This window comes from Hyla sarda, chromosome 8 (genome assembly GCF_029499605.1).
Source record: "Hyla sarda isolate aHylSar1 chromosome 8, aHylSar1.hap1, whole genome shotgun sequence".
NCBI classification, from domain to species: Eukaryota; Metazoa; Chordata; class Amphibia; order Anura; family Hylidae; genus Hyla; species Hyla sarda.
The window spans coordinates 201,262,761-201,288,196 of NC_079196.1; the positions used below are offsets into that span (position 1 = coordinate 201,262,761).

General features: G+C 42.1%; 1 protein-coding gene across 1 annotated transcript; it reads left to right on the top strand.

Annotated features, from left to right (window-relative positions):
• Positions 1–3,617: 3,617 nt before the first annotated feature.
• AMDHD2 (amidohydrolase domain containing 2) lies at positions 3,618–25,436 on the top strand. The gene is made up of 11 exons (XM_056536302.1): positions 3,618–3,856; positions 6,648–6,784; positions 8,880–9,019; positions 10,214–10,268; positions 11,232–11,444; positions 11,529–11,617; positions 13,152–13,296; positions 13,539–13,646; positions 16,937–17,005; positions 22,066–22,167; positions 24,490–25,436. The coding sequence occupies exons 1-11, from the start codon at positions 3,774–3,776 to the stop codon at positions 24,570–24,572; spliced, it is 1,224 nt and encodes a 407-aa protein (XP_056392277.1). The 5' UTR covers positions 3,618–3,773; the 3' UTR covers positions 24,573–25,436.

Consider the following 25,436-nt stretch of genomic DNA (forward strand, 5'->3'; position numbering starts at 1 on the left):
GGACTCAAGCTGATAGGACTGTGGAATGATATCCTGTACTGGGACATCACACACATTACCAATAAAAATTGCAAAAAACCTGCGGACCTCCAGATGTTGCAAAACTACAACTCCCAGCCGTTGGCTGTCCGGGCATGCTGGGAGTTGTAGTTTTGCAACATCTGGAGGTCCGCAGATTGAAGACCACTGGCATATAGTAACATAGCACTCTATAGTCCCTCAATTATTCAACTTATTCATAAAATGCAAAAAAGCTCTTAAGTTCACACAAGAATAAAGAATTCCTACAATAGTTCATGATATAAATACACTAAGATCACTCCGGTCATTAAGCCCGAGGACACCTAACGTCTGCGTTCTAATAATTAAAGGGGTATTCCAGGAAAAAACTTTTTTTTTTTTTTTAGATCAACTGGCTCCAGAAAGTTAAACAGATTTGTAAAAGACTTCTATTAAAAAATCTTAATCCTTCCAAAAATTATCAGCTACTGAAGTTGAGTTGTTCTTATCTGTCTGGCAACAGTGCTCTCTGCTGACATCTCTGCTTGTCTCGGGAACTGCACAGAGTAGAATAGGTTTGCTATGGGGATTTGCTTCTATTCTGGACAGTTCCTGAGACACGTGTCATGAGAGAGCACTTAGACAGAAAAGAACAACTCAATTTCAGCAGCTCATAAGTACTGAAAGGATTAATATTTTTTAATAGAAGTAATTTACAAATCTGTTTAACTTTCTGGAGCCAGTTGATATATAAAACAAAGTTTTTTTCCTGGATAACCCCTTTAAAGACGTTTCCTGCTTTAATAAAGCCGCATTACAATCACCACCATCCGGTTGCGTGTGAATACGGACCAGTCCCATAAATTGCATATCAGTAGTTTGGCCTGAGTGCTCTTCGTGCGTGTGCTGAATTAGACGAGGGGACTCTTTACCTGTAGATATAGAACGTACATGCTCAGAGAATCGAACACATAGGGGGAGATTTATCATTGCTTTTAGAGCATTTTTTTGTTTGTTTATATTTTGGCGCAGTTCAGGTGCAAGCAGCATATTTGGAGACTTTTATGCGTCTTTTGATATAGACAGTTTCACTCTTTTTACCTACCCGTAGAACCTTTTCTTTTTGACCATGCAGTGCTCACGTATTTATCATTTGCCACTTTTGTCAAAAGTCGCTATTTTGTGCACAAAGGTTCTTATTTAGGCGCAAAGCTACACCACCTACCAGTAGGCATGAGAATCACTTCTACCTTCCGCAATTCAACCTTTAACCTCTTGTGGACGACAGCGTCCCACTCCCCTTCTATGACACGTGCTCAGGAGCTGAGCGCAGGTCATAGCTGGGTGGTCCTGGCGGCTATCTGCCACTAGGACCCATCTCTAATGCCAGACATCACTGATCACGGTGATACCCGGCTTTAACCCCTTAGACACCACAAGCAAATTTGATTGCAGCGTCTAAAATGCAAGTAAAAATGTCCCGGCAGCTCTGTACAATTAAATAAAAACAACTAACTTTCCAAATTCAGGACCCGGGAAAGTGTCTAGAAAAAGTATATGTGGTAGAGCTTTTCCCGCCACAGCAGAGCTGCGCAAAATTCATCATCCTGCGGCACCTTCTTGATAAATACAATGCACGCTAGTCAAACCCACCAAAATAAACGTGGGAAAAAAGTTCTACCGTAGACATTCTTTGATAAATCTGGGCCATAGTGATCTAATAGTCTTACCGACGTAAAACAAGCCGTATCTACATCGGATCACATACACGACCGACTTGGTGCAGCACATAATAAACTGCTGAACAGGCTATGTTTCCGCTCCCAACTGAACCATCTTGCCCGTACACATCTGTTCACACTAGTTACAGTATCCACAACGAAAATTCCCATATAGCTTGTTGCTACCTCCCTGTACTGTAGGGGGCACTACCAGACACCAGTCAGTGTATACACTTCAGTAATACAGGTAAAGAGTACAGAACATGTAATACCTCCCTGTACTGTAGGGGGCACTACCAAACACCAGTCAGTGCATACACTTCAGTAATACAGCTAAAGAGTAGTACAGAACATGTAACACCTTCCTGTACTGTAGGGGGCGCTACCAGACATCAGTCAGTGCATACACTTCAGTAATACAGGTAAAGAGTACAGAACATGTAATACCTCCCTGTACTGTAGGGGGCACTACCAGACACCAGTCAGTGCATGCACTTCAGTAATACAGGTAAAGAGTAGTACAGAACATGTAATACCTCCCTGTACTGTAGGGGGCGCTACCAGACATTAGTCAGTGCATACGCTTCAGTAATACAGGTAAAGAGTAGTACAGAACATGTAATACCTTCCTGTACTGTAGGGGGCGCTACCAGACACCAGTCAGTGCATGCACTTCAGTAATACAGGTAAAGAGTAGTACAGAACATGTAATACCTCCCTGTACTGTAGGGGGCGCTACCAGACACCAGTCAGTGCATACACTTCAGTAATACAGGTAAAGAGTAGTACAGAACATGTAATACCTCCCTGTACTGTAGGGGGTGCTACCAGACACCAGTCAGTGCATACGCTTCAGTAATACGGGTAAAGAGTAGTACAGAACATGTAATACCTCCCTGTACTGTAGGGGGAACTACCAGACACCAGTCAGTGCATACACTTCAGTAATACAGGGGTTTTACCAGTGAATGCCCATTTTGATTGGTCAGTTCTCTCGGCCATTGACACGTTTCACAGATCTGGACTGTTTGTACACTGTATGTTGAGTCTGGTTTCAACTTGCAATGGTCCAGAAAAGACCATTGTATTTTGAAACTATTGTATGTTGAGGCCATTGTAAGTTGAGGGATCACTGTAGTGTGTTTCTGACAATTTTTTCCACTGGAATAAACTGAAATGAAAAAATGTAACCGTTTCTCTTTATCGTTAGTATGTCGCCCTCTGTTCTCTTTTCTCAGTAGGGTTTCCCATTTTAGAGATCGTGCCTTCAAATAAGATTGATGAATAATAGTCTCAGGGTAGTCACGTTCACGGAGCCTGTCCATTCATTGAGCTGCCTGTAGATTAAGATTGCTTAGAATAGTCCTGTGTTTTTGTTAGAATATGAAAAAGCCCTAATTTAATAATAATATCACCCGCCTTTCCTTGTTAAAATAATAAACAAAGAACTTCCAAGCATATATTTGGTATCGCTGCGTCATATGGGTCTGTGGATGGAAAGATAAAGTTATGTCTCTTAGAAGACGAGGAGGAAAAAACGAAAACGCAAAAATTTAAATTGGCTGTGTGCTTACGGGTTAAACAAAATTAGAAAAAACAGCACCCCCCTTTATCATGAGGTTGTGTGCGGTATTGCAGCTGATTACCATTGAGGTGAATGGAGCCAAGCTGTAATACCACACACTACATGAGGACACGGGTGGCGCTGTTTTAGAAAGCAACCAGCTTTATTTCTCTATTCCTGAATAACTTCTAGAACACCAATAAAGGGGCGGGGCTTAATTGGCACAAACGTCAAAAATAAAAATGGGGAAAAAAGTGTATTATAAGGCAGAATGTTTTCTTACATAGATGAAATTCTGGGCGACCTTCCTAAGATGGCCGAACTGACCTTCTGCAGATGGCCGAAACGGGTCCCCAGCGTCACGTGACTACTGCGGGGATTCCTGTCACGTGACTCGGGCTCATGTGACTGACTCGGATTTTTTTTCTACTTTTGGATTTGGATGGAGGACGGGAGTTAGAGACTGACCGGACGACTAGTGCCCGGCGATGCCTTCTAATAAGTCCGTCTCCGACGCCCCCATCGTCCAATTCAGGAACTGCAGGATCTTAAGAGACCATAAACTACAATGGTGAGTGACCTGAGGGCTGTCAGGAAGCGGAGGGGGGCGGGCTATCAAAAGTAGACCAATCAAAAGTGAAGCTGTCATTTGTAACCAATCAGGGCGCTGCTTTCATTTCAAAGCTGAAAGCTGATTGGTTGAAACGTAAAAACTCCTTCCCCCTTTATTTTGCTGTAGTCATATTGCTGCAGGAGGCTATAGAGCAGTGGTCTCCAAACTGTGGACCTCCACTACAACTCCCAGCATGCCCAGACAGCCAAGCTAGGCGTTATAGTTTTGCAACAGCTTGAGGTCCACAGTTTGGAGACAATTTCCCTAATAATTATTCACCCCAGTGGTTTTATCACAATCACTTTTTTTTTTATTTCAGTGGGGAAGGTTCAGCTGAAAACTGTAATAGTGCCAACATATTCAGCGGCACCATTCCCACCAGTTTCTACCTCATTGAGTCGAGTAGTCTCTGACGATAAATAAGAAAAATATACAGAAAGCTGCAGTCTGTATACACAGAGGGCTCTGGTCTGGGGTCTGTATACAGAGGGCTCTGGTCTGGGGTCTGTATACACAGAGGGCTCTGGTCTGGGGTCTGTATACACAGAGGGCTCTGGTCTGGGGTCTGTATGCAGAGGGCTCTGGTCTGGGGTCTGTATACACAGAGGGCTCTGGTCTGGGGTCTGTATGCAGAGGGCTCTGGTCTGGGGTCTGTATACAGAGGGCTCTGGTCTGGGGTCTGTATGCAGAGGGCTATGGTCTGGGGTCTGTATACAGAGGGCTCTGGTCTGGGGTCTGTATACAGAGGGCTCTGGTCTGGGGTCTGTATGCAGAGGGCTCTGGTCTGGGGTCTGTATACAGAGGGCTCTGGTCTGGGGTCTGTATACAGAGGGCTCTGGTCTGGGGTCTGTATACAGAGGGCTCTGGTCTGGGGTCTGTATACACAGAGGGCTCTGGTCTGGGGTCTGTATACAGAGGGCTCTGGTCTGGGGTCTGTATACACAGAGGGCTCTGGTCTGGGGTCTGTATACACAGAGGGCTCTGGTCTGGGGTCTGTATGCAGAGGGCTCTGGTCTGGGGTCTGTATACACAGAGGGCTCTGGTCTGGGGTCTGTATGCAGAGGGCTCTGGTCTGGGGTCTGTATACAGAGGGCTCTGGTCTGGGGTCTGTATGCAGAGGGCTATGGTCTGGGGTCTGTATACAGAGGGCTCTGGTCTGGGGTCTGTATACAGAGGGCTCTGGTCTGGGGTCTGTATGCAGAGGGCTCTGGTCTGGGGTCTGTATACAGAGGGCTCTGGTCTGGGGTCTGTATGCAGAGGGCTATGGTCTGGGGTCTGTATACAGAGGGCTCTGGTCTGGGGTCTGTATACACAGAGGGCTCTGGTCTGGGGTCTGTATACAGAGGGCTCTGGTCTGGGGTCTGTATACAGAGGGCTCTGGTCTGGGGTCTGTATGCAGAGGGCTCTGGTCTGGGGTCTGTATGCAGAGGGCTCTGGTCTGGGGTCTGTATGCAGAGGGCTCTGGTCTGGGGTCTGTATACAGAGGGCTCTGGTCTGGGGTCTGTATGCGGAGGGCTCTGGTCTGGGGTCTGTATGCAGAGGGCTCTGGTCTGGGGTCTGTATGCAGAGGGCTCTGGTCTGGGGTCTGTATGCAGAGGGCTCTGGTCTGGGGTCTGTATACAGAGGGCTCTGGTCTGGGGTCTGTATGCAGAGGGCTCTGGTCTGGGGTCTGTATACAGAGGGCTCTGGTCTGGGGTCTGTATACAGAGGGCTCTGGTCTGGGGTCTGTATACAGAGGGCTCTGGTCTGGGGTCTGTATGCAGAGGGCTCTGGTCTGGGGTCTGTATGCGGAGGGCTCTGGTCTGGGGTCTGTATACGGAGGGCTCTGGTCTGGGGTCTGTATACAGAGGGCTCTGGTCTGGGGTCTGTATACAGAGGGCTCTGGTCTGGGGTCTGTATACAGAGGGCTCTGGTCTGGGGTCTGTATACACAGAGGGCTCTGGTCTGGGGTCTGTATACAGAGGGCTCTGGTCTGGGGTCTGTATACAGAGGGCTCTGGTCTGGGGTCTGTATACAGAGGGCTCTGGTCTGGGGTCTGTATGCAGAGGGCTCTGGTCTGGGGTCTGTATGCAGAGGGCTCTGGTCTGGGGTCTGTATGCAGAGGGCTCTGGTCTGGGGTCTGTATACAGAGGGCTCTGGTCTGGGGTCTGTATACAGAGGGCTCTGGTCTGGGGTCTGTATACAGAGGGCTCTGGTCTGGGGTCTGTATACGGAGGGCTCTGGTCTGGGGTCTGTATACAGAGGGCTCTGGTCTGGGGTCTGTATACAGAGGGCTCTGGCCTTGGTCTACATCTTATATAGGGTGTCTGGTCTGTGTTCATTTTAGGGTGTGTGATGAAGACTTGTATGATCTACTACAATTTGTCTAGGGGCTGATGTACTTAATTTAGCCGCCAGATCTGATTGACATTTGCCAGCACAGGAGCCGGGCATGTCCTGGAGGTGTAAGTGGGGATACATAGAAGGTGTCGACAGATAAGAACCATTTGGCCCATCTAGTCTGCCCAATATTCTGAATACTATCAATAGTTCCTGTATTGCGGGGTGTTTGGTGTACAGGAGCCATGTGTACGTTCTGTGGCGCCCAACAATATTAATTTAGGGTGCTATTTCATACATCCCTATTCATGTGCATCATTTGTGACAAGGGGGCGAATCCTATATATGACAGGACATAAGGTAAAGGATGCTCCATGGTATGTGTAATAGGATGATGGATCTGTAATATCTCTGTCCCTTACTCTTATAGGGAGGATCTATGGGTGCGACAAGGGAAGGTCCTTAACCCCGAAAAACTTTTCTTTGATGAAAAAGGTGCGGCTGACGTTCAGGTGGACTGCCAGGGAAGAATCATCGCTCCGGGATTCATTGATGTCCAGATTAATGGTAAAGAGACTGGGGCTCATAGGTTTAGTGACTGTACATGGGAGGAGGGGGCAGCTACAGGATGAATTCTACACATCCCATAATGTGATCCTGCCTGGGAGAGGGTCGGCATTTCAGAGCTTCAGGTTGTTCAATTTTATGTTCTATTGCAGTGGTCTCCAACTTGCGGACCTTCAGATGTTGCCAAACTACAACTCCCAGCATGCCCGGACAGCCAACGGCTGTCCGGGCATGCTGGGAGTTGTAGTTTTACAACATCTGGAGGACCGCAGGTTCAAGATCACTTTTCTATTGTATACTTTATGTAGCAAATGTTACCCCATACTTAAAGGGGTACTCCACTGGAAAACATTTTTTGTTTTTTAAATCAACTGGTGACAGAAAGTTAAACAGATTTGTAAGTTACTTCTATTAAAAAAATCTTAAACCTTCCAGTACTTACATACAGCAGCTGATTAGTACTGGAAGGATTAAAGGGTATAAACTTTTGATATATTTTAGATTAATGAATGTTGAATAACTTTCCAGTAGCATGTTAATGAAAAATATGCTTCTTTCTATTGTATTTTTCTCGATCAGTCCTGTCAGCAAGCATTTCTGACTCATGCTGGAGTCCTAAACACTCAGAGCTGCCAGCCTGCTTTGTTCACAGCCAAACAGGCTGTGAACAAAGCAGGCTGGCAGCTCTGAGTGTTCTCCTTTGTGAACAAAGCAGACTGGCAGCTCGTAGTGTTTAGGACTCCAGCATGAGTCTGAAATGCTTGCTGCCAGGACTGGTAGGGAGACCCCTAGTGGTCATTTCTTCAAAGTGGAAAATTAAATAGAAAGAAGCATATTTTTTAATAACATGCAATTGTAAAGTTATTCTGCATACATTAATCTATAATATATCAAAAGTTTTTTTGATGAGAGGTACCCTTTAAGGGTGCTTTCACACCACGTTTTTAGCCTACGGCTGCCGGATAAGGCTGGGGGAGGGGAAAACCGTGCGCTCCCGTACCCCAGCCGGACCAGCGTTGAAATCCATTTGCTTTAATGAGCCGACCGGAGTCACTGTTTGATTCCGGTCGGCTCATTTCTGCTCCGTATCCAGTTATTGTGACCGGACCTAAAACCGTAGTATACTACGGTTTTAGGTCCGGTCAGAAAACCGGATACTGGTCGAAAATGAGCCGAATGGAGTCAAACAGTGACTCCGGTCGGCTCATTAAAGTAAATGGATTTCAACGCTGGTCCGGCTGGGGTACGGGAGCGCACGGTTTTCCCCTCCCCCAGCCTTATCCGACACCCGTAGGCTGAAAACGTGGTGTGAAAGCACCCTTAATCCTTCCACTACTTATCAGCTGCTGTATGCTCCTCAGGAAGTTATTTTTCTTTTTTTTAATTTCCTTTCTGCTTGACCGCAGTGCTCTCTGCTGACACTTCTGTCCTTGTCAGGAACTGTCCAGAGCAGGAGAAGTTTTCTATGGGGATTTGCTCCTACCCTGGACAGTTCCTGACCTGGACAGAGGTGTCAGCAGAGAGCACTCTGTGGTCAGGCAGAAAGGAACTTAAAAAAAAAAACAAAAAAAAAGAAAATAACTTCCTGTGGAGCATACAGCAGCTTATAAGTACTGGAAGGATTTAAGAATTTTTTAATAGAAGTAATTTACAAATCTGTTTAACTTTCTGGCACCAGTTGATTTAAATAAATAATGTTTGAAAAATGATTTCCAGTTGAGTACCCCTTTATCATCTTAGCTTGCTGTCAATGAATGGGAATATTCGTGTTTACAACCAGGCTGAAAACCCTCTCGTCTATCCAAGTCAGTGTTTCCCAACCAGCGTGCCTCCAGCTGTTGCAAAACTACAACTCCCAGCATGCCCGGACAGCCAAAGGCTGTCCGGGCATGCTGGGAGTTGTAGTTTTGCAACAGCTGGGGGCACCCTGGTTGGGAAACACTGATCCAAGTTCTTCCTTCTGTCCAGGTTACAGTGGGAGGGATCTGCTTCTGCTTTTGACTTTTCGGATGGCGGTTTTCTATCTGTTGCAGTCAGGAGGTTGTGATTTATGGAAACCCTTTTCCTTCCTTTTTCCTTTCATTCTTCCTTTTAGGCGGGTTCGGTGTGGATTTTTCGCAGGAAACGGATGAAGCAGGCCAAGGGGTTTCTCTGGTGGCTCGCAATATCCTCCCGCATGGTGTGACCTCTTTCTGTCCGACCATTGTAACTTCACCCTCATCTGTCTACCACAAGGTATGATGACAGTCCCTAATAATACCAGGACCCTTGTATGGTTCCCTCATTAAGCACAATACATTATTTTACCTTGTCCGTATAGCACCAACATATTCCATAGCACTGTACCAAAGGCCCAGGACACCAGTGCTGCAAGGTGTATTCATTACCATAACTTTGTTGATCATTTCTGTTTGCCTCTTAAGAGGTGGTCTAGTTTTATTAATCCAATTCCAGCTCGGGCCCTTGGTGTACTTAAAGGGGTACTCCCGTGGAAAACTTAGTTTTTTAAATCAACTGGTGCCAGAAAGTTAAAGAGATTTGTAAATTACTTCTATTAAAAAATCTTAATCCTTCCAGTACTTATTAGCTGCTGAATACTACAGAGGAAATTATTTTCTTTTTTGGAACACAGAGCTCTCTGCTGACATCACTAGCACAGTGCTCTCTGCTGACACCTCTGTTCATTTTAAGAACTGTCCAGAGTAGGAGAAAATCCCCATAGCAAACATATGCTGCTCTGGACAGTTCCTAAAATGGACAGAGATGTCAGCAGAGAGCACTGTGCTCGTGATGTCAGCAGAGAGCACTGTGTTCCAAAAAGAAAATAATTTCCTCTGTAGTATTCAGCAGCTAATAAGTACTAGAAGGATTAAGATTTTTTTTTTTTTAATAGAAGTCATTTACAAATCTGTTTAACTTTCAGGCACCAGTTGATAAAAAAAAAAAAAAAGTTTTCCACCGGAGTACCCCTTTAAAAAAACAAGAAGAAAAAATGGCATCATTAAACAAGAATATAATTGTATATATATTCATAATAACACCTCTTGGTATACAGAGGATGACCTTCGGCCTTGGTGCAGGAATGATCCTGCGGCCGTATGATTTTTATAGCACACTTTATTTCCTGAACATTGATCCCGGGGTATCTGCCAGAAATCAGACTGTGGGTGTTGGCCTTGTGTCTTTATTGTGGTAGTGATACATTTCAGCCACACCGTACATCAGTGTTTTCCAACCAGGGTGCCTCCAGCTGTTGCAAAACTACAACTCCCAGCATGTCTGGGCAGCCTTTGGCTGTCTATGTAGGAAAGCAGCCCCTGATTGGTGAAAATGGTATTGGGGGTTACAGGGGTCTTTATTTTTAGTATTGTACATAATGTCAGGTATTATTATAATGTCAATACAAATATTTCTTTTGTTTCCCCATAGGTGCTTCCCCAGATTACTGTAGGAGATGGAGGACCAGGGGGGGCCGGAGTGTTGGGTAATGATACTTCATACAAAATAAATACAGTGGGTTAAATAAAAGGCCGGTATTCCTTATATACAAACATAGGTGCTTTATACCACAAATAACACCGCAAGCTGTGTCTGAAATGGCAGTTCAGTCCCATTTATTTATTTTAGTGGAGTTTAGCTGCAATACCAAAGACCGCCTTTGTCGCGTTATTTCTCAGAACTCCTATTATTATTATTATTATTTATAATTTATTATTATTTATAATTTTTTATTATTTTTGTTGCTGCTGTTATTATTATTATATTATTATTAATAATGAAATTTATAAAAACATTTAAATGATTGTGGTTGTTGTTGTTAATAACAACAACCATCATTGTTTTTATAAGTTTAATTATTATTATTAATAATAATAATACAGTATATAATAATAATATGATATATTATTATATAATTAATAATGAAACTTATAAAACAATGATATGGTTGTTGTTGTTATGATTATTATATAATATTATTATTAATAATGGAACTTATAAAAACAATTATATGGTTGTTGTTGTTGTGCAATGATATGGTGGTTGTTGTTATTATTATTATTATTATTATTATTAATAATGGAACTTATAAAAACAATGATATGGTTGTTGTTGTTGTTATGATTATTACAGTATATTATTAGTATTATATATTATTAATAATGGAACTTATAAAAACAATGATATGGTTGTTGTTGTTATTATGATTATTATATAATATTATTATTATTCTATTTTATATATTATTATTAATAATGGAACTTATAAAAACAATGATATGGTTGTTGTTGTTGTTGTTATTATGATTATTATATAATATTTATTATTATATATTATTATAAACATTGATATGGTTGATGATGATGATGATGATAATTTATTATTATTATTAGTTATTGTTATTATGCAATTGTTGCTGAACAGTGTCTGTAACTTCACTGGCCGACAGGTATCCATCTGGAGGGTCCATACATCAGCGCTGAGAAGAAGGGTGCCCACCCACAGCACTGTTTACGGTCTTTCAGTGAAGGGGGCTTCTCAGAGCTCCTGAACACCTATGGGACTTTAGATGGAGTCTGCATCGTCACCATTGCCCCCGAGATGGAAAGGAGTGGAGAAGTGATCAAAGAGCTGGTGAAGCGCGGGATATGCGTCTCCTTAGGTTCGTGCGTACATGTTCCATTACATTGCAGAACCCTATAGGGAAATCCCCTACTATAAGATATATAATGTCTGCTGTCTCCAGGTCATTCTGTGGCCAATTTATCTCAGGCTGAAGATGCTGTAAATTCCGGGGCCTCCTTTATTACCCATCTCTTCAACGCCATGCTTCCGGTATGTGGGGTTATCTTCACTTTTACTACATGAATGCAGAATTCTAGTACAATTTTAAATTAAATGTTTTGATTTTTCAGAATTGGGTTATAGGTTTGTATGGAAGGTAATGGTATTCTAATGCAGGGTTTCCCAACCGGGGTGCCTCCAGCTGTTGCAAAACTACAACTTCCAGCATGTCTGGACAGCCGAAGGCTGTCCAGGCATGCTGGAAGTTGTAGTTTTGCAAAAGCTGGAGACACCCTGGCTGTGAAACACTGTTCTTATGTAATGTCGTCTGATGTAAAGGGAAAAGAAATCACTTGGCATAGTATTAAAACACAACCTGTAATATCACACTGTACTCGTGTATCTCCGGCTCTCCCATAGAGATGCATGGAGGGGGTGTGTCAACCCGAAATCATTGGCTTTGTCCGACACATTTTTTAAAATCAATTTGTCCCAGAAAGTTAAACAGATTTGTAAATTACTTCTATTAAAAAATCTTAATCCTTCCTGTACTTATTAGCTGTTGATTACTACAGAGGAAATTATTTTATTTTTGGAACACAGAGCTCTCTGCTGACATCACGAGCACAGTTTTCTCTACTGACATCACGAGCACAGTGCTCTCTGCTGACATCTCTGTCCATTTTAGGAACTGTCCAAAGTAGGAGAAAATCCCCATAGTAAACATATGCTGCTCTGGTCAGTTCCTAAAATGGACTGAGATGTCAGCAGAGAGCACTGTGCTCGTGATTCAGCAGAGAGCTCTGTGTTCCAAAAAGAAAATAATTTCCTCTGTAGTATTCAGCAGCTACTAAGTACTGGAAGGATTAAGATTTTTTTAATGGAAGTAATTTACAAATCTGTTTAACTTTCTGGCACCAGTTGATTTAAAAAAAAAAAAAAGTTTTCCACCGGAGTACCCCTTTAAACAGATTTGTAAATTACTTCTATTAAAAAATCTTAATCCTTCCAGTACTTATTAGCTATTGAATACTACAGAGGAAATTATTTTATTTTTGGAGCACAGTGCTCTCTGTTGACATCACGAGCACAGTGCTCTCTGCTGACATCATGACCACAGTGCTCTCTGCTGACATCTCTGTCCATTTTAAGAACTGTCCAGAGTAGGAGTAAATCCCCATAGCAAACATATGCTGCTCTGGACAGTTCCTAAAATGAACAGAGATGTCAGCAGAGAGCACTGTGGTCGTTATGTCAGCAGAGAGCTCTGTGTTCCAAAAAGAAAAGAATTTCCTCTGTATTACTCAGCAGCTAATAAGTACTGGAAGGATTACGATTTTTTAATAGAAGTAATTTACAAATCTGTTTAACTTTCTGGCACCAGTTGATTTAAAAAAATAAATAAAAAATAAAAAAAAAGCTTTGCAACCGAAGTACCCCTTTAAACCATATCTTGTCTCCTGTAGCATTGTATGTAAATGCCATCTATTTCCCTCTGTTATCAGACATTTCAGACCTGTTCTACGTCTGTCAATATACATCCAATACATTAGCAAATAATCACCTTTCGCCATTATTTTAACAGTTCCATCACCGGGACCCTGGGATCGTGGGCTTACTGACAAGCGATCAGATTCCTGCCGGGAGGACGGTTTATTATGGGATGATCGCGGATGGAATACACACTAATCCAGCCGCTTTAAGGATAGCCCATCGTGCCCACCCCAGGGGTCAGTATGTGTAAGCAAGGAGTCATGTCACGTGAAAAACAGAATTACTTATTGTACAGGGTAGTTTATATGACTGTTGCAAAGCTACAACTCTCTGCATGCTGAGAGCTGTAGTTTCGCAACAGCTGGAGGCTCCCTGGTTGTTAGCGGTTAGAAAGGCCTGGGCCCATTTTTTTTCTTTTTATTTATTTATTTTATCATACTTGTATATTGTGTTTTTTTTTATTTTTTTTTTATTGTAGGTCTGGTCCTGGTGACAGATGCCATCACAGCCATGGGACTTAGACCAGGCAAACACACCCTGGGACAGCAAGAAATATTGATAGATGGTTTTAATGCTTATGTGGCTGGTGAGTTGTCAGACCTGAATGACTACATGAATGAATGAAGATGCTCTGTGCTTTGACCTTTTGTGCTCTTGCAGAACTACAATACTCGTCATGCATGATGGGAGTTGTAGGTTAGCGAGAGCCACAGGTTGGGGAACACTGAATAGAGATCAGGGCTGTCAGTGCATCATGGATATTGTAGTTTAGCCACTGCTGGAGAGCCACAGGTTAGGGAACACTATTCTATAGGCAGCATATACCATATCTATCTATCTGTCTCATATCTATCTATCTATCTCTCATATCTATCTATCTCATATCCATCTATCTCATATCTATCTCTCATATTTATCTATCTCATATCTATCTATCTGTCTGTCTATCTATCTCATATCTATCTCATATCTATCTATCGATCTCATATCTATCTATCTCATATCTATCTATCTCTCATATCTATCTATCTCATATCTATCTCTCATATCTATCTATCTCATATCTATCTCTCATATCTATCTATCTCTCATATCTATGTATCTCATATCCTATGTATCTCATATCTATCTATCTCATATCTATCTATCTATCTCATATCTATCTCATATCTATCTCATATCTATCTATCTATCTCATATCTATCTCATATCTATCTCATATCTATCTATATCTCATATCTATGTATCTCATATCTATCTCTCATATCTATCTATCTCTCATATCTATCTATCTCATATCTATCTCATATCTATCTATCTCTCATATCTATGTATCTCATATCTATATATCTATCATATCTATCTCATGTCTCTCTCATATCTATGTATCTTATGTCTATCTCATATCTATTTATCTATCTTATATCTATCATATCTATCTCATATCTATCTCTCATATCTATGTATCTCATATCTATCTATCTATCTATCTTATATCTATCTTTCTCATATCTATCTATCTATCTTATATCTATCTATCTCATATCTATCTATCTTATATCTATCTATCTCATCTATCTATCTCATATCTATCTATCTATCTTATATCTATCTATCTCATATCTATCTATCTATCTTATATCTATCTATCTCATATCTATCTATCTATCTCCTATCTATCTATCTTATCTATCTGATATTTTATTAATTCCAATAGAAGTTCCATACAAGAATGTAATAGGAGGAGGAGCAGTGAAAATTTCTGGACCAGAAATAGAAACCGGGACTTTTCTTAAGGCGCTGGACTCACGGTGTTCAGGTTGATAAAACAGAATCTTTATTGAAGAAAAGATGCAACACAAACAATAAAGTGTACCAGCCCGGACAGGGCTTTTCATCAAGCAGCCTGGAGAAGAGCCCTGTCCGGGCTGGAAACACTTTATTGTCTGAGTTGCATCTTTTCTTCAATAAAGATTCTGTTTTATCAGCCTGAACACCGTGAGTCCAGCACCTTAAGAAAAGTCCCGGTTTCTATTTCTGGTCCAGAAATTTTCACTGCTCCTCCTTCTGCTTACACCGGCTACCTAGCGTGGGATCGCTGGAGGGACAAGGCTGCGTTCTCCTACTATATTATGCGAACTCGGATGTTATGCTCTCACCATAACACATCCAGGTAAGGTGCCATCCATTTCACCTTTATACCTGGTCCTGGTCCACCAACTTAGATGATCTGCATTAGGTGCGCACCTTTTTTGTCTTTATACAAGAATGTAAAGTACAAAAGCCAAGAAATGAAGGGGAAAAAAAAAAACATATTGACGAGTTTCTGGCTATGCTAGCCCTTACTCATGATCTAAAGAAAGTTCTATATGGCACAGGATGTTGCAGAACTGGAATCCTTTTGAATTTTTGCTTTAGATACCCTCCAACCACACAGACTCAACCTCTCTATGTATGTTTCTATAATAGGATTATTTACATACTATGATTGTACTATGTATGTTTCTGATTCCTGTAGTATCTTATTGTTTATTCATTTCACCTTTAGGAATTAAAGGGGTTATCCAGGAAAAAAACTTTTTTTTTTTATATATATCAACTGGCTCCAGAAAGTTAAACAGATTTGTAAATGACTTCTATTAAAAAATCTTAATCCTTTCAGTACTTATGGGCTTCTGAAGTTGAGTTGTTCTTTTCTGTCTAAGTTCTCTCTGATGACACGTGTCTCGGGAACTGCCCAGTTTAGAAGAGGCTTGCTATGGGGATTTGCTTCTAAACTGTGCGGTTCCCGTGACACGTGTCATCAGAGAGCACTTAGACGGAAAAGAACAACTCCACTTCAGAAGCTCATAAGTACTGAAAGGATTAAGATTTTTTTTAATAGAAATAATTTACAAATCTGTTTAACTTTCTGGAGCCAGTTGATATTTAAAAACAGTTTTTTCCTGGATAACCCCTTTAAATTAAGCAATGGATGAAGGGGTGGGATTTTCTTTGTTAAAGGAGCAGTGTAGTGAAAAATAAGTTATCCCCTATCCGAAGGACAGGGGATCAGTTATAGAGTGCCGGGACCCCCCGCGATCTGCTGAAAGGGGGCCCGGCAGTCTGCTGGAAGGGGGCATGCCGACCCCCTCACAGAGCACTGGCGGACATGCACGGAGATCGCAATCTATAACTTATCCCCTATATCAGTGGTCTCCAACCTACGGACCTCCAGATGTTGCAAAACTATAACCAATATATACTTTTTTCTTTTTTTAAATCAACTGGTGCCAGAAAGTTAAACAGATTTGTAAATTACTTCTATTAAAAAATCTTAATCCTTTCTGTACTTATTAGCTGCTGAATACTACTGTGGAAATTCTTTTCCGTTTGAAACACAGAGCTCTCTGCTGACATCACGAGCACAGTGCTCTCTGCTGACATCTCCATTTTAGGAACTGTCCAGAGTAAAAGGAAATCCCCATAGCAAACATATGCTGTTCTAAAATGGACAGAGATGTCAGCAGAGAGCACTGTATTTCAAAAAGAAAAGAATTTCCACTGTAGTATTCAGCAGCTAATAAGTACAAGAAGGATTAAGATTTTTTAATAGAAGTAATTTACAAATCTGTTTCACTTTCTGGCACCAGTTGATTTAAAAAAAAAAAAAGTTTTTCACCGGAGTACCCCTTTAATGCCTTTCATTAGGCTAGTTTGATGGTTGTGTGAAAATGCATAAAGAATAAAGCCGCCTGCTTCTTGATGGTTTCCAGACAGTTGCAGTTTTCCTAAACCGCTCAGTGCGTAAGAAAAGGCCAAAAATAATATATTACAAACATGAGCTTCTGGCAAACTTTTTCTTTTTTTTTCTCTTCTTATTTTTCACACTTCAAGGAACTCGCACCCTGGCTGGCAGCATTGCTACCATGGATACATGTGTAAGACACTTTCATGAAGCTACAGGTAGGTAACATCATTTTACAAAAAAACAAAATCCAACACTCTTGGCAAAAGTCCTCCTATTTTAATGGTATCCATTAAAAGTAGCGGTACATTATGCAAGATTTTTTTATTTATTGTCAGATTATGACTAACGGTGGCACAGGTCCGAAACGCGTCAATCTGTGTCTGCTTTCCTTCATGTAGACCATACATCCATACCAATAAATGTTTTTTTTAATTTATTTTTTTCTCTTTTTGGATTGATGTGAAGGGACAGGGATTTAGGGGGCTGGAAATAAAGGAAAATTAAAGGGTTAAGATTAAAGGGGTACTCCCAAGGAAAACTTTTTTTTAAAATCAACTGGTGCCAGAAAGTTAAACAGATTTGTAAATCACTTCTATTACAAAATCTTAATCCTTCCAGTACTTTTTAGGGGCTGTATACTAAAGAGAAATCCAAAAAAGAAATGCATTTCCTCTGATGTCCTGACCACAGTGCTCTCTGCTGACCTCTGCTGTCCATTTTTTGAACTGTCAAGAGCAGGAGAAAATCCCCATAGCAAACATATGCTCCTCTGGACAGTTCCTAAAATGTACAGCAGAGGTCAGCAGAGAGCACTGTGGTCATGACATCAGAGGAAATGCATTTCTTTACAGCCCCTAAAAAGTACTGGAAGGATTAAGATTTTTTTTTAATAGAAGTGATTTACAAATCTGTTTAACTTTCTCGCACCAGGTGATTAAAAAAAAAAAAAAAAAAAAAAAAGATTTCCACGGGAGTACCCCTTTAATCTTAACCCTTTAATTTTCCTTTATTTCCAGCCCCCTAAATCCCTGTCCCTTCACATCAATCCAAAAAGAGAAAAAAATAAAAATAAAAGACATTTATTGGTATGGATGTATGGTCTACATGAAGGAAAGCAGACACAGATTGACGCGTTTCGGACCTGTGCCACCGTTAGTTACCCCTAATGTTTAAAAGTTTAAATTTAGGGGGGTATTAGGTAAAATTTATAATAAAATATCGCTGATTCTGGCCTCCTAACACCCTGCCGCCTATGTAGATTATTGTTTGTAGGAAGGGGGGGAGAAATGGTAAGGGGGGGTAAGGGTGACCATTGTAATGACGTAGTTGTATACGGACTATGAGGGAGATTTATCAAAACCTGTCCATAGAAAAAGTTGCTGAGTTGCCCATAGCAACCAATCAGATCGCTTCTTTCTTTTTTCTGAGGCCTTTTAAAAAATGAAAGAAGCGATTTGATTGGTTGCTACGGGCAACTCAGCAACTTTTTCTATGGACAGGTTTTGATAAATGTCCCCCCTATGTTTCTGTTTTTGAGATTTTTGTAATTTTGTAAATTAAATAAAATAAAAATAAAAATTCATAAAAAATGTGAGGACTTTTTTTTTTTTGCAAGGTGCTTCTATAGTCTCCATACTATAGCGCAGTGGTCTTCAACCTGCGGACCTCCTGATGTTGCAAAACTACAACTCCCAGCATGCCCGGACAGCCTTCGGCTGTCCGGGCATGCTGGGAATTGTAGTTTTGCAACATCTGGAGGTCTGCAGGTTGAAGACCACTGCGTATAGCGTGTGGTATATAGGTGTCGGGTCACATACTGTAAGCAGGGTATGGGTCAATAGATCTCTATGGCATTGTAGTGAGGACAGTGGGGGGCTGTAAACCCCTCCTATTTAATCATAATCTTCTCCTCTGACCCTCATACACAGTAGCGACTCCCCGCTGTGCGTTGTGAGTATTGATTATGCTGCCGGGGGGTTAAATGAAATCACATATCGATCCTTGGCTTGTTGTAAGGCCTCGGGCAGGCATTGGTTATCTGTTCATTCACGAGGCCAGCTCCTCTTTCCTTATGTGACTTATGAGAGAGACGGCTGTCGGCATCTTACATATATATTTGTTTCTGCTCCAAAATGATCAAATACAGTGAATGATCCCCAAAAATTGTATGTGAAGAGATAACAGCATATCGTGGTCAGGGGTAGCCTCTGCTCTGTGATGGATAGCTCCCCGATTCCCCATAAATTACATACTAGGATCAGCCATGTGTAAATGTGTACTAATATATAGTTAGATTGGGATAAGCGGCTGCCAGGCATATCCGGCACCACTTATCATAAGGGGAACAAGGATTGGGTATTGTTTTTCCAGGAGGAATTGTTGGTCTCCCCGCCCCTCCCAAACACTTTATATTTTTGTCACCAGTTTTAGTCATGACTATAATATATTTATATTAAGGGGTCATTTATCAAGGACCAAGTCGGCATATACAATGATCCCTCAACTTACAATGGCCTCAACATACAATAGTTTCAACATACAGTGGTCTTTTCTGGACCATTGTAACTTGAAACCAGACTCAACATACAATGTACAGACAGTCCAGATCTGTGATACCTGTCAATGGCCGGAAGAACTGACCAATCACAATGGGCATTCACTGGTAAAACCCCTGTATACCTGAAGTGTATGCACTGACTGGTGTCTGGTAGCGCCCCCTACAGTACAGGGAGGTATTACATGTTCTGTACTACTCTTTACCTGTATTACTGAAGTCCATGCACTGACTGGTGTCTGGTAGCGCCCCCTACAGTACAGGGAGGTATTACATGTTCTGTACTACTCTTTACCTGTATTACTGAAGTGTATGCACTGACTGGTGTCTAGTAGCGCCCCCTACAGTACAGGGAGGTATTACATGTTCTGTACTCTTTACCTGTATTACTGAAGTGTATGCACTGACTGGTGTCTAGTAGCGCCCCCTACAGTACAGGGAGGTATTACATGTTCTGTACTCTTTACCTGTATTACTGAAGTGTATGCACTGACTGGTGTCTAGTAGTGCCCCCTACAGTACAGGGAGGTATTACATGTTCTGTACTCTTTACCTGTACCAGGGTTAGCTGCTCCTCTGGACACCAGGTGAGGGCGGCTCCATGTTACTTTTTTAGGACATTGTGTACTGTACAGGACCCTGAAGAAGCTCCTGTCCTCTACATAGACAGTGACTACAGCCCCCAGCAGATCTTTATTACTTTTATATGTAATGATTTGCTTTATCTATATTAGTTATCTACTTAATTTTTCTTTAATCCTCACTTTTTCCTGTTTTTGGATGACATTTTGGGGCTTCAGAGCCAATTACCAGGTTTCCACAGAGTTATGGGCTCAACATACAATGGTCTCAACATACAATGGTCGTCCTGGAACCGATTAATATTGTAACTTGAGGGACCGCTGTGTGTATATATATGTGTATATATATATATATATATATATATATATATACACATACATACATACATACGTGGCCAAGTATACAGCAAAATCACAAATATATATTTGTGATTTTGCTGTGTACTTGGCCACGTATATGGCTTTGTACGCTGGCGAATCCAGAGGGAGTTATGTGGACATGGTTTCCTAGGCGTACAGTTTACGCCAGTGTTTCCCAACCAAAGGCTGTCCGGGCATGCTGGGAGTTGTAGTTTTGCAACAGCTGGAGGCACCCTGGTTGGAAAACACTGGTTTACAATATATATATATATATATATATATATATATATATATATATATATAGCAGAGAAGCGATAACGTGCACTCACCGCATGGTATGCGTATTCATTCCAGGAAGCTCATGGTCCGGGAGATGTCCATAGATGACACTGAAGCGCTCGGAGGCAATGCACGACGTTTCGCATGGTACTCCGTGCTTCTTCCGGCCTCCCACTGGTTTACGCACTGATTTATGATGTTTGATTTTTGCGCAACGGCACAGGCCGACTGACAAGTGCGCTTTACATTTGTCAATGCCCGGCCAATCCAGTAGATCAGCACGCGGCACAAATATGCGCCACCCTGGCTACCCAAAAGTCACATGAAAGACATTAGCTAGCAATAATCAGAAGGCGCCACCGCATCTTGATAAATACGCCTTGCACTTACTAGTGCGGCACACAGGCGAAAAAAGACCAGAAATCACACATGTTAAATGACCCCCTTATTGTCATATCAGCCCTGCCGCCTTCACAGGGATGAGCAGCTGTCAGACAGCTCTGGCGCCACCTATCTCCATGGCAAACAAAAGGATCAAAATGGAAAATCCACCTTGGTCTTCCCCATGGTAGCCCAATAGCTGTTTTCCAGACATTTTATTGTCATCAGATCCTAAAGAAAAGGGCAGGATCCACTGACAAAAATACAATGTGTTTGGCCAGCCTTTGTCTATACCTCTCCGGCTGTTGCAAAACCACAACTCCCAACATGCCCTGGCAGCCGCAGGCATGTTGGGAGTTGTAGTTTTGCAATAGCTGGGGAGCCGCAGGTTGGAGACCACTGGTGTGCAGACTAGATGACCCCTTTTCCTATGCTGTATGGTATTCTTGTATAACCTCCAAGCAATAAATGGCCTATAGCAGTGGTCTTCAAGCTGCGGACCTCCAGATGTTGCAAAACTAGTAATTTACAAATCTGTGTAACTTTCTGGAGCCAGTTGAAATATATATTTCAACTGGCTCCAGAAAGTTAAACAGATTTGTAAGTTACTTCTATAAAAAAAAATCTTTATATATATTATATATATATAATTTTATTTTTATTTTTTTTCCTGGATAACCTCTTTAACTATGTTTTTCCTAAATAACCCATTTTGAAGGGGTTTTCTAGGGAAAAGGTATTGATCCTCGGGCTAGGTAATCAATATTAGATCAGTGAGGTGTTGACACTCAGACGCTCCACCAATCAGCTGTTAGCCAGAGCCGTGGTGCTGGTATTTACAGAAATTGGGTAGGAAGCAGACAGCACTGTCCATTGTGTAGTGGCCGTTCTGGGGTACTGCAGCTCCTATTCACTTCAATGGAAGCTGAGGTGCAGTAACCCAGCACAGGTCACCAACAAAGACTTGTATGATACTTTATCATGGTGGCATGCGCATATGGAAAAAGGATCACTATTGTGCCCTGTTATCAGCCATTCCAGTCCTAGAAGATGATGACCGTATGACTTTAGTTCTCTGTTACGTCCATTGTACTAAACTGCTTACTGTATCTCCTTGTAGGTTGCACAGTGGAGGAGGCTTTAGAAGCGGCATCTCTTCATCCGGCACAACTTCTGGGCCTGCAACATCACAAGGGGACACTAGATTTCGGAGCAGATGCAGGTCTGAAAATGACATTCATCCCATGTGTATATGTCAGTGTTTTCCAAACAGTGTGCCTCCAGCTGTTGCAAAACTACAACACCCAGCAGGCCCGGACAGCCTTTGGCTGTCCGGGCATGCTGAGTGTTGTAGTTTTGCAACAGCTGGAGGCACACTGTTTGGAAAACACTGGTATACATAATCTTTTTTAACCGCTTAAACCTACGCTGCCCTTTCACATTAGCTTAACATTTTCTAACTTTTACCCATTCAAATTGTATGCATGTATAGGGGAGCAAAGCGAGAGTTGCCCGGCTTTAAAAGGGTATTCTGGCAAAAATGTTTTATTTTTTTATTTTTTATTTAACATACCTCCCCTGCTCCCTTGGTACCTCCGGTGTGAACCAATTCCTGGTTCTTGTGCCCAACACACCACAGTGTAACTCACCAACTTGTTGGCTGCAACGGTGTCCTGCCTTGGCCAGTGATTGGCTGAGCAGCAGTGTACTGCCTTGGCCAGTGATTGGCTGAGCAGCAGTGTACTGCCATGGCCAGTGATTGGCTGAGCAGCAGTGTACTGCCTTGGCCAATGATTGGCTGAGCAGCAGTGTACTGCCTTGGCCAGTGATTGGCTGAGCAGCAGTGTACTGCCTTGGCCAGTGATTGGCTGAGCAGCAGTGTACTGCCTTGGCCAGTGATTGGCTGAGCAGCAGTGTACTGCCTTGGCCAGTGATTGGCTGAGCAGCAGTGTACTGCCTTGGCCAATGATTGGTTGAGCAGCAGTGTGACATATTAAGCCCGCCCCAGTCTTCTTCCTGGTGCCGGGCCCAATATGTCACATTGCTGCTTAGCCACTCAGGGAAGCCCATGAGGTAAGTAAAGGTTTGTCTTTTTTCATGCATTTAGCATGGGTGTATTGGTAAAAACAAAAGGTTTTTTACCAGAGGATCCCTTTAAAGGAGATCTGTTAAAAATTAACTTAACCCCTATCCACAGGATAGGGTATAAGTCGCTGGTCACGGGGGGGGGGGGGTTTTGGGGGGCGTCTTCGTGATCACCGGGACAGGAACCAGCGCTCAGTGAGGAGCGCATGCTGCATCCAGCACGCACTCCATTCATTTCTATGGGAGCGACGAAAAGACCCAAGTACAGCTCTTGTGCATCATCGGTGCTGCCATAGAAATAAATGGAGTGTATGCTTTCTACCAGTATACGACACGCGCTCCTCACTGAGAGCGCCGGGGTCCCGTGTCCCTGCGGTCGGACCCCCCACAATCAGCTACTTATCTCCTATCCTGTGGATAGAGGATAAGTTAATTTAAGGCCTTACTCATTTCACTGAAGTAGGTTAAAGGGGTACTCTGGTGGAAAACGTAAAAAAAAAAAAATAATCAACTGGTGCCAGAAAGTTAAACAGATTTATAAATTACTTCTATTCTTTACTTCTAAATTTTTTTTTAATCCTTCCAGTACTTATTAGCTGCTGAATACTACAGAGGAAATTATTTTCTTTTTGGAGCACAGTGCTCTCTGCTGACATCTGTCCATTTTAAGAACTGTCCACAGTAGGAGAAAATCACCATAGAAAACATGCTACTCTGGACAGTTCCTAAAATGGACAGAGATGTCAGCAGACAGCTCTGTGTTCCAAAAAGAAAAGAATTTCCTCTGTAGTTTTCAGCAGCTAATAAGTACTGGAAGGATTAAGATTTTCTTATTAGAAGTAATTTACAAATCTGTTAAACTTTCTGGCACCAGTTGATTTTTAAAGGGGTAGTCCAGGGAACTAAACTTATTTCCTGCCCACAGGATAGGGGATAAGCATATGATGGCAGGGGGTCCCTCCTTTGACTTAGTCTATATTGGGCACTTCAGCCATACATGATCAATGACACCGGGCAAAGGACAAAATCTTTCTGGGGACTTTCTCTCAGGAGAGATCGATCCTATATATCAGGGGCCTTCAACCTGCGGACCTCCAGATGTTTCAAAACTACAACTCCCAGCATGCCCGGACAGCCATCGGCTGTCCGGGCATGCTGGGAGTTGTAGTTTTGAAACATCTGGAGGTCCGCAGGTTGAAGACCACTGCTATATACAATATATTTTCTGAACAAAAGTACAAAATTTCCCCATGCTCGACTTCATTGACGACTACGCTCTGTTAAAAATTGTTAATTTTTTAATTTCACCCAACAAAGGTTCATTATGGTTGAAATTGTCCATTTTCACTAACTTGTTGGCATCCCTTATCTCTTATTATTATCATATTTTTCAGCCCGTCATCTTCTCATAAGGTTTCTCTTTTTTAATTTTTTTTATTTCTCCTTTCCTATTTTTCAGACTTTATACAACTGGACGACAACCTGAACATCAAAGCGACCTACATAGCTGGAGAAGTAGTTTGGAGTTCCTTGGCAATCTGAGAATCCTCAGGGGGGTCATCTTAGAATATTTTCTGCTACCGTGCCTTATTTACTGGCTGAGGGCTCCTTTCACATTCTTTTTTTTGTGCATGACCTGATGACAGCCACAAGATGTCGCCAGAGTCCTGATTCTGTCATGGTGCATAGCGTCCGTCATCTATTTCTGTCCCTGAACAATCCCTTACGGGGTCAGTGACAGGAAAGGGACTGCTAAAGGAAATGTGGGCAATAAGCTGCTAAGCTTTAACAATCAGATGATACTAAAGCCATCTGTACATTGCAATATGTCCTCCACTCCCAGATATTGCCATAACTATTACCGGTGGAGGCAGCCATTTTGTATCTTGAAAAAAAATGTTTACACAGTCCTAAAATGGCCAGGATTTGAAACAGGATTACAAAAACAGCATTTTTCTTCTAAAAACAAAGTCACGCCTGTCCACAGGTTGTGTGTGATATTGCATCTCGGCCCTGTTCACTTCACTGTTGCAGAGCTGCGATACCAGACACAACCTGCGACAGGGGTGGCGCTGTTTCTGAAAGAAGGGAGCAGTGTTTTTCTAACCTGGTAGAAGCTAAACCGTTAAAGGGGTACTCTGGTAATCAACTGGTGCCAGAAAGTTAAACAGATTTGTAAATTACTTCTATTAAAAAATCTTAATCCTTCAAGTACTTATTAGCTGCTGAATACTACAGAGGAAATTCTTTTCTTTTTGGATTTCTTTTTTGTCTTGTCCACAGTGCTCTCTGCTGACACCTGATGCCCGTATCAGGAACTGTGCAGAACAGGAGAAAATCCCCATAGCAAACCTATGCTGCTCTGGACAGTGTCTGACACGGACAGAGGTATCAGCAGAGAGCACT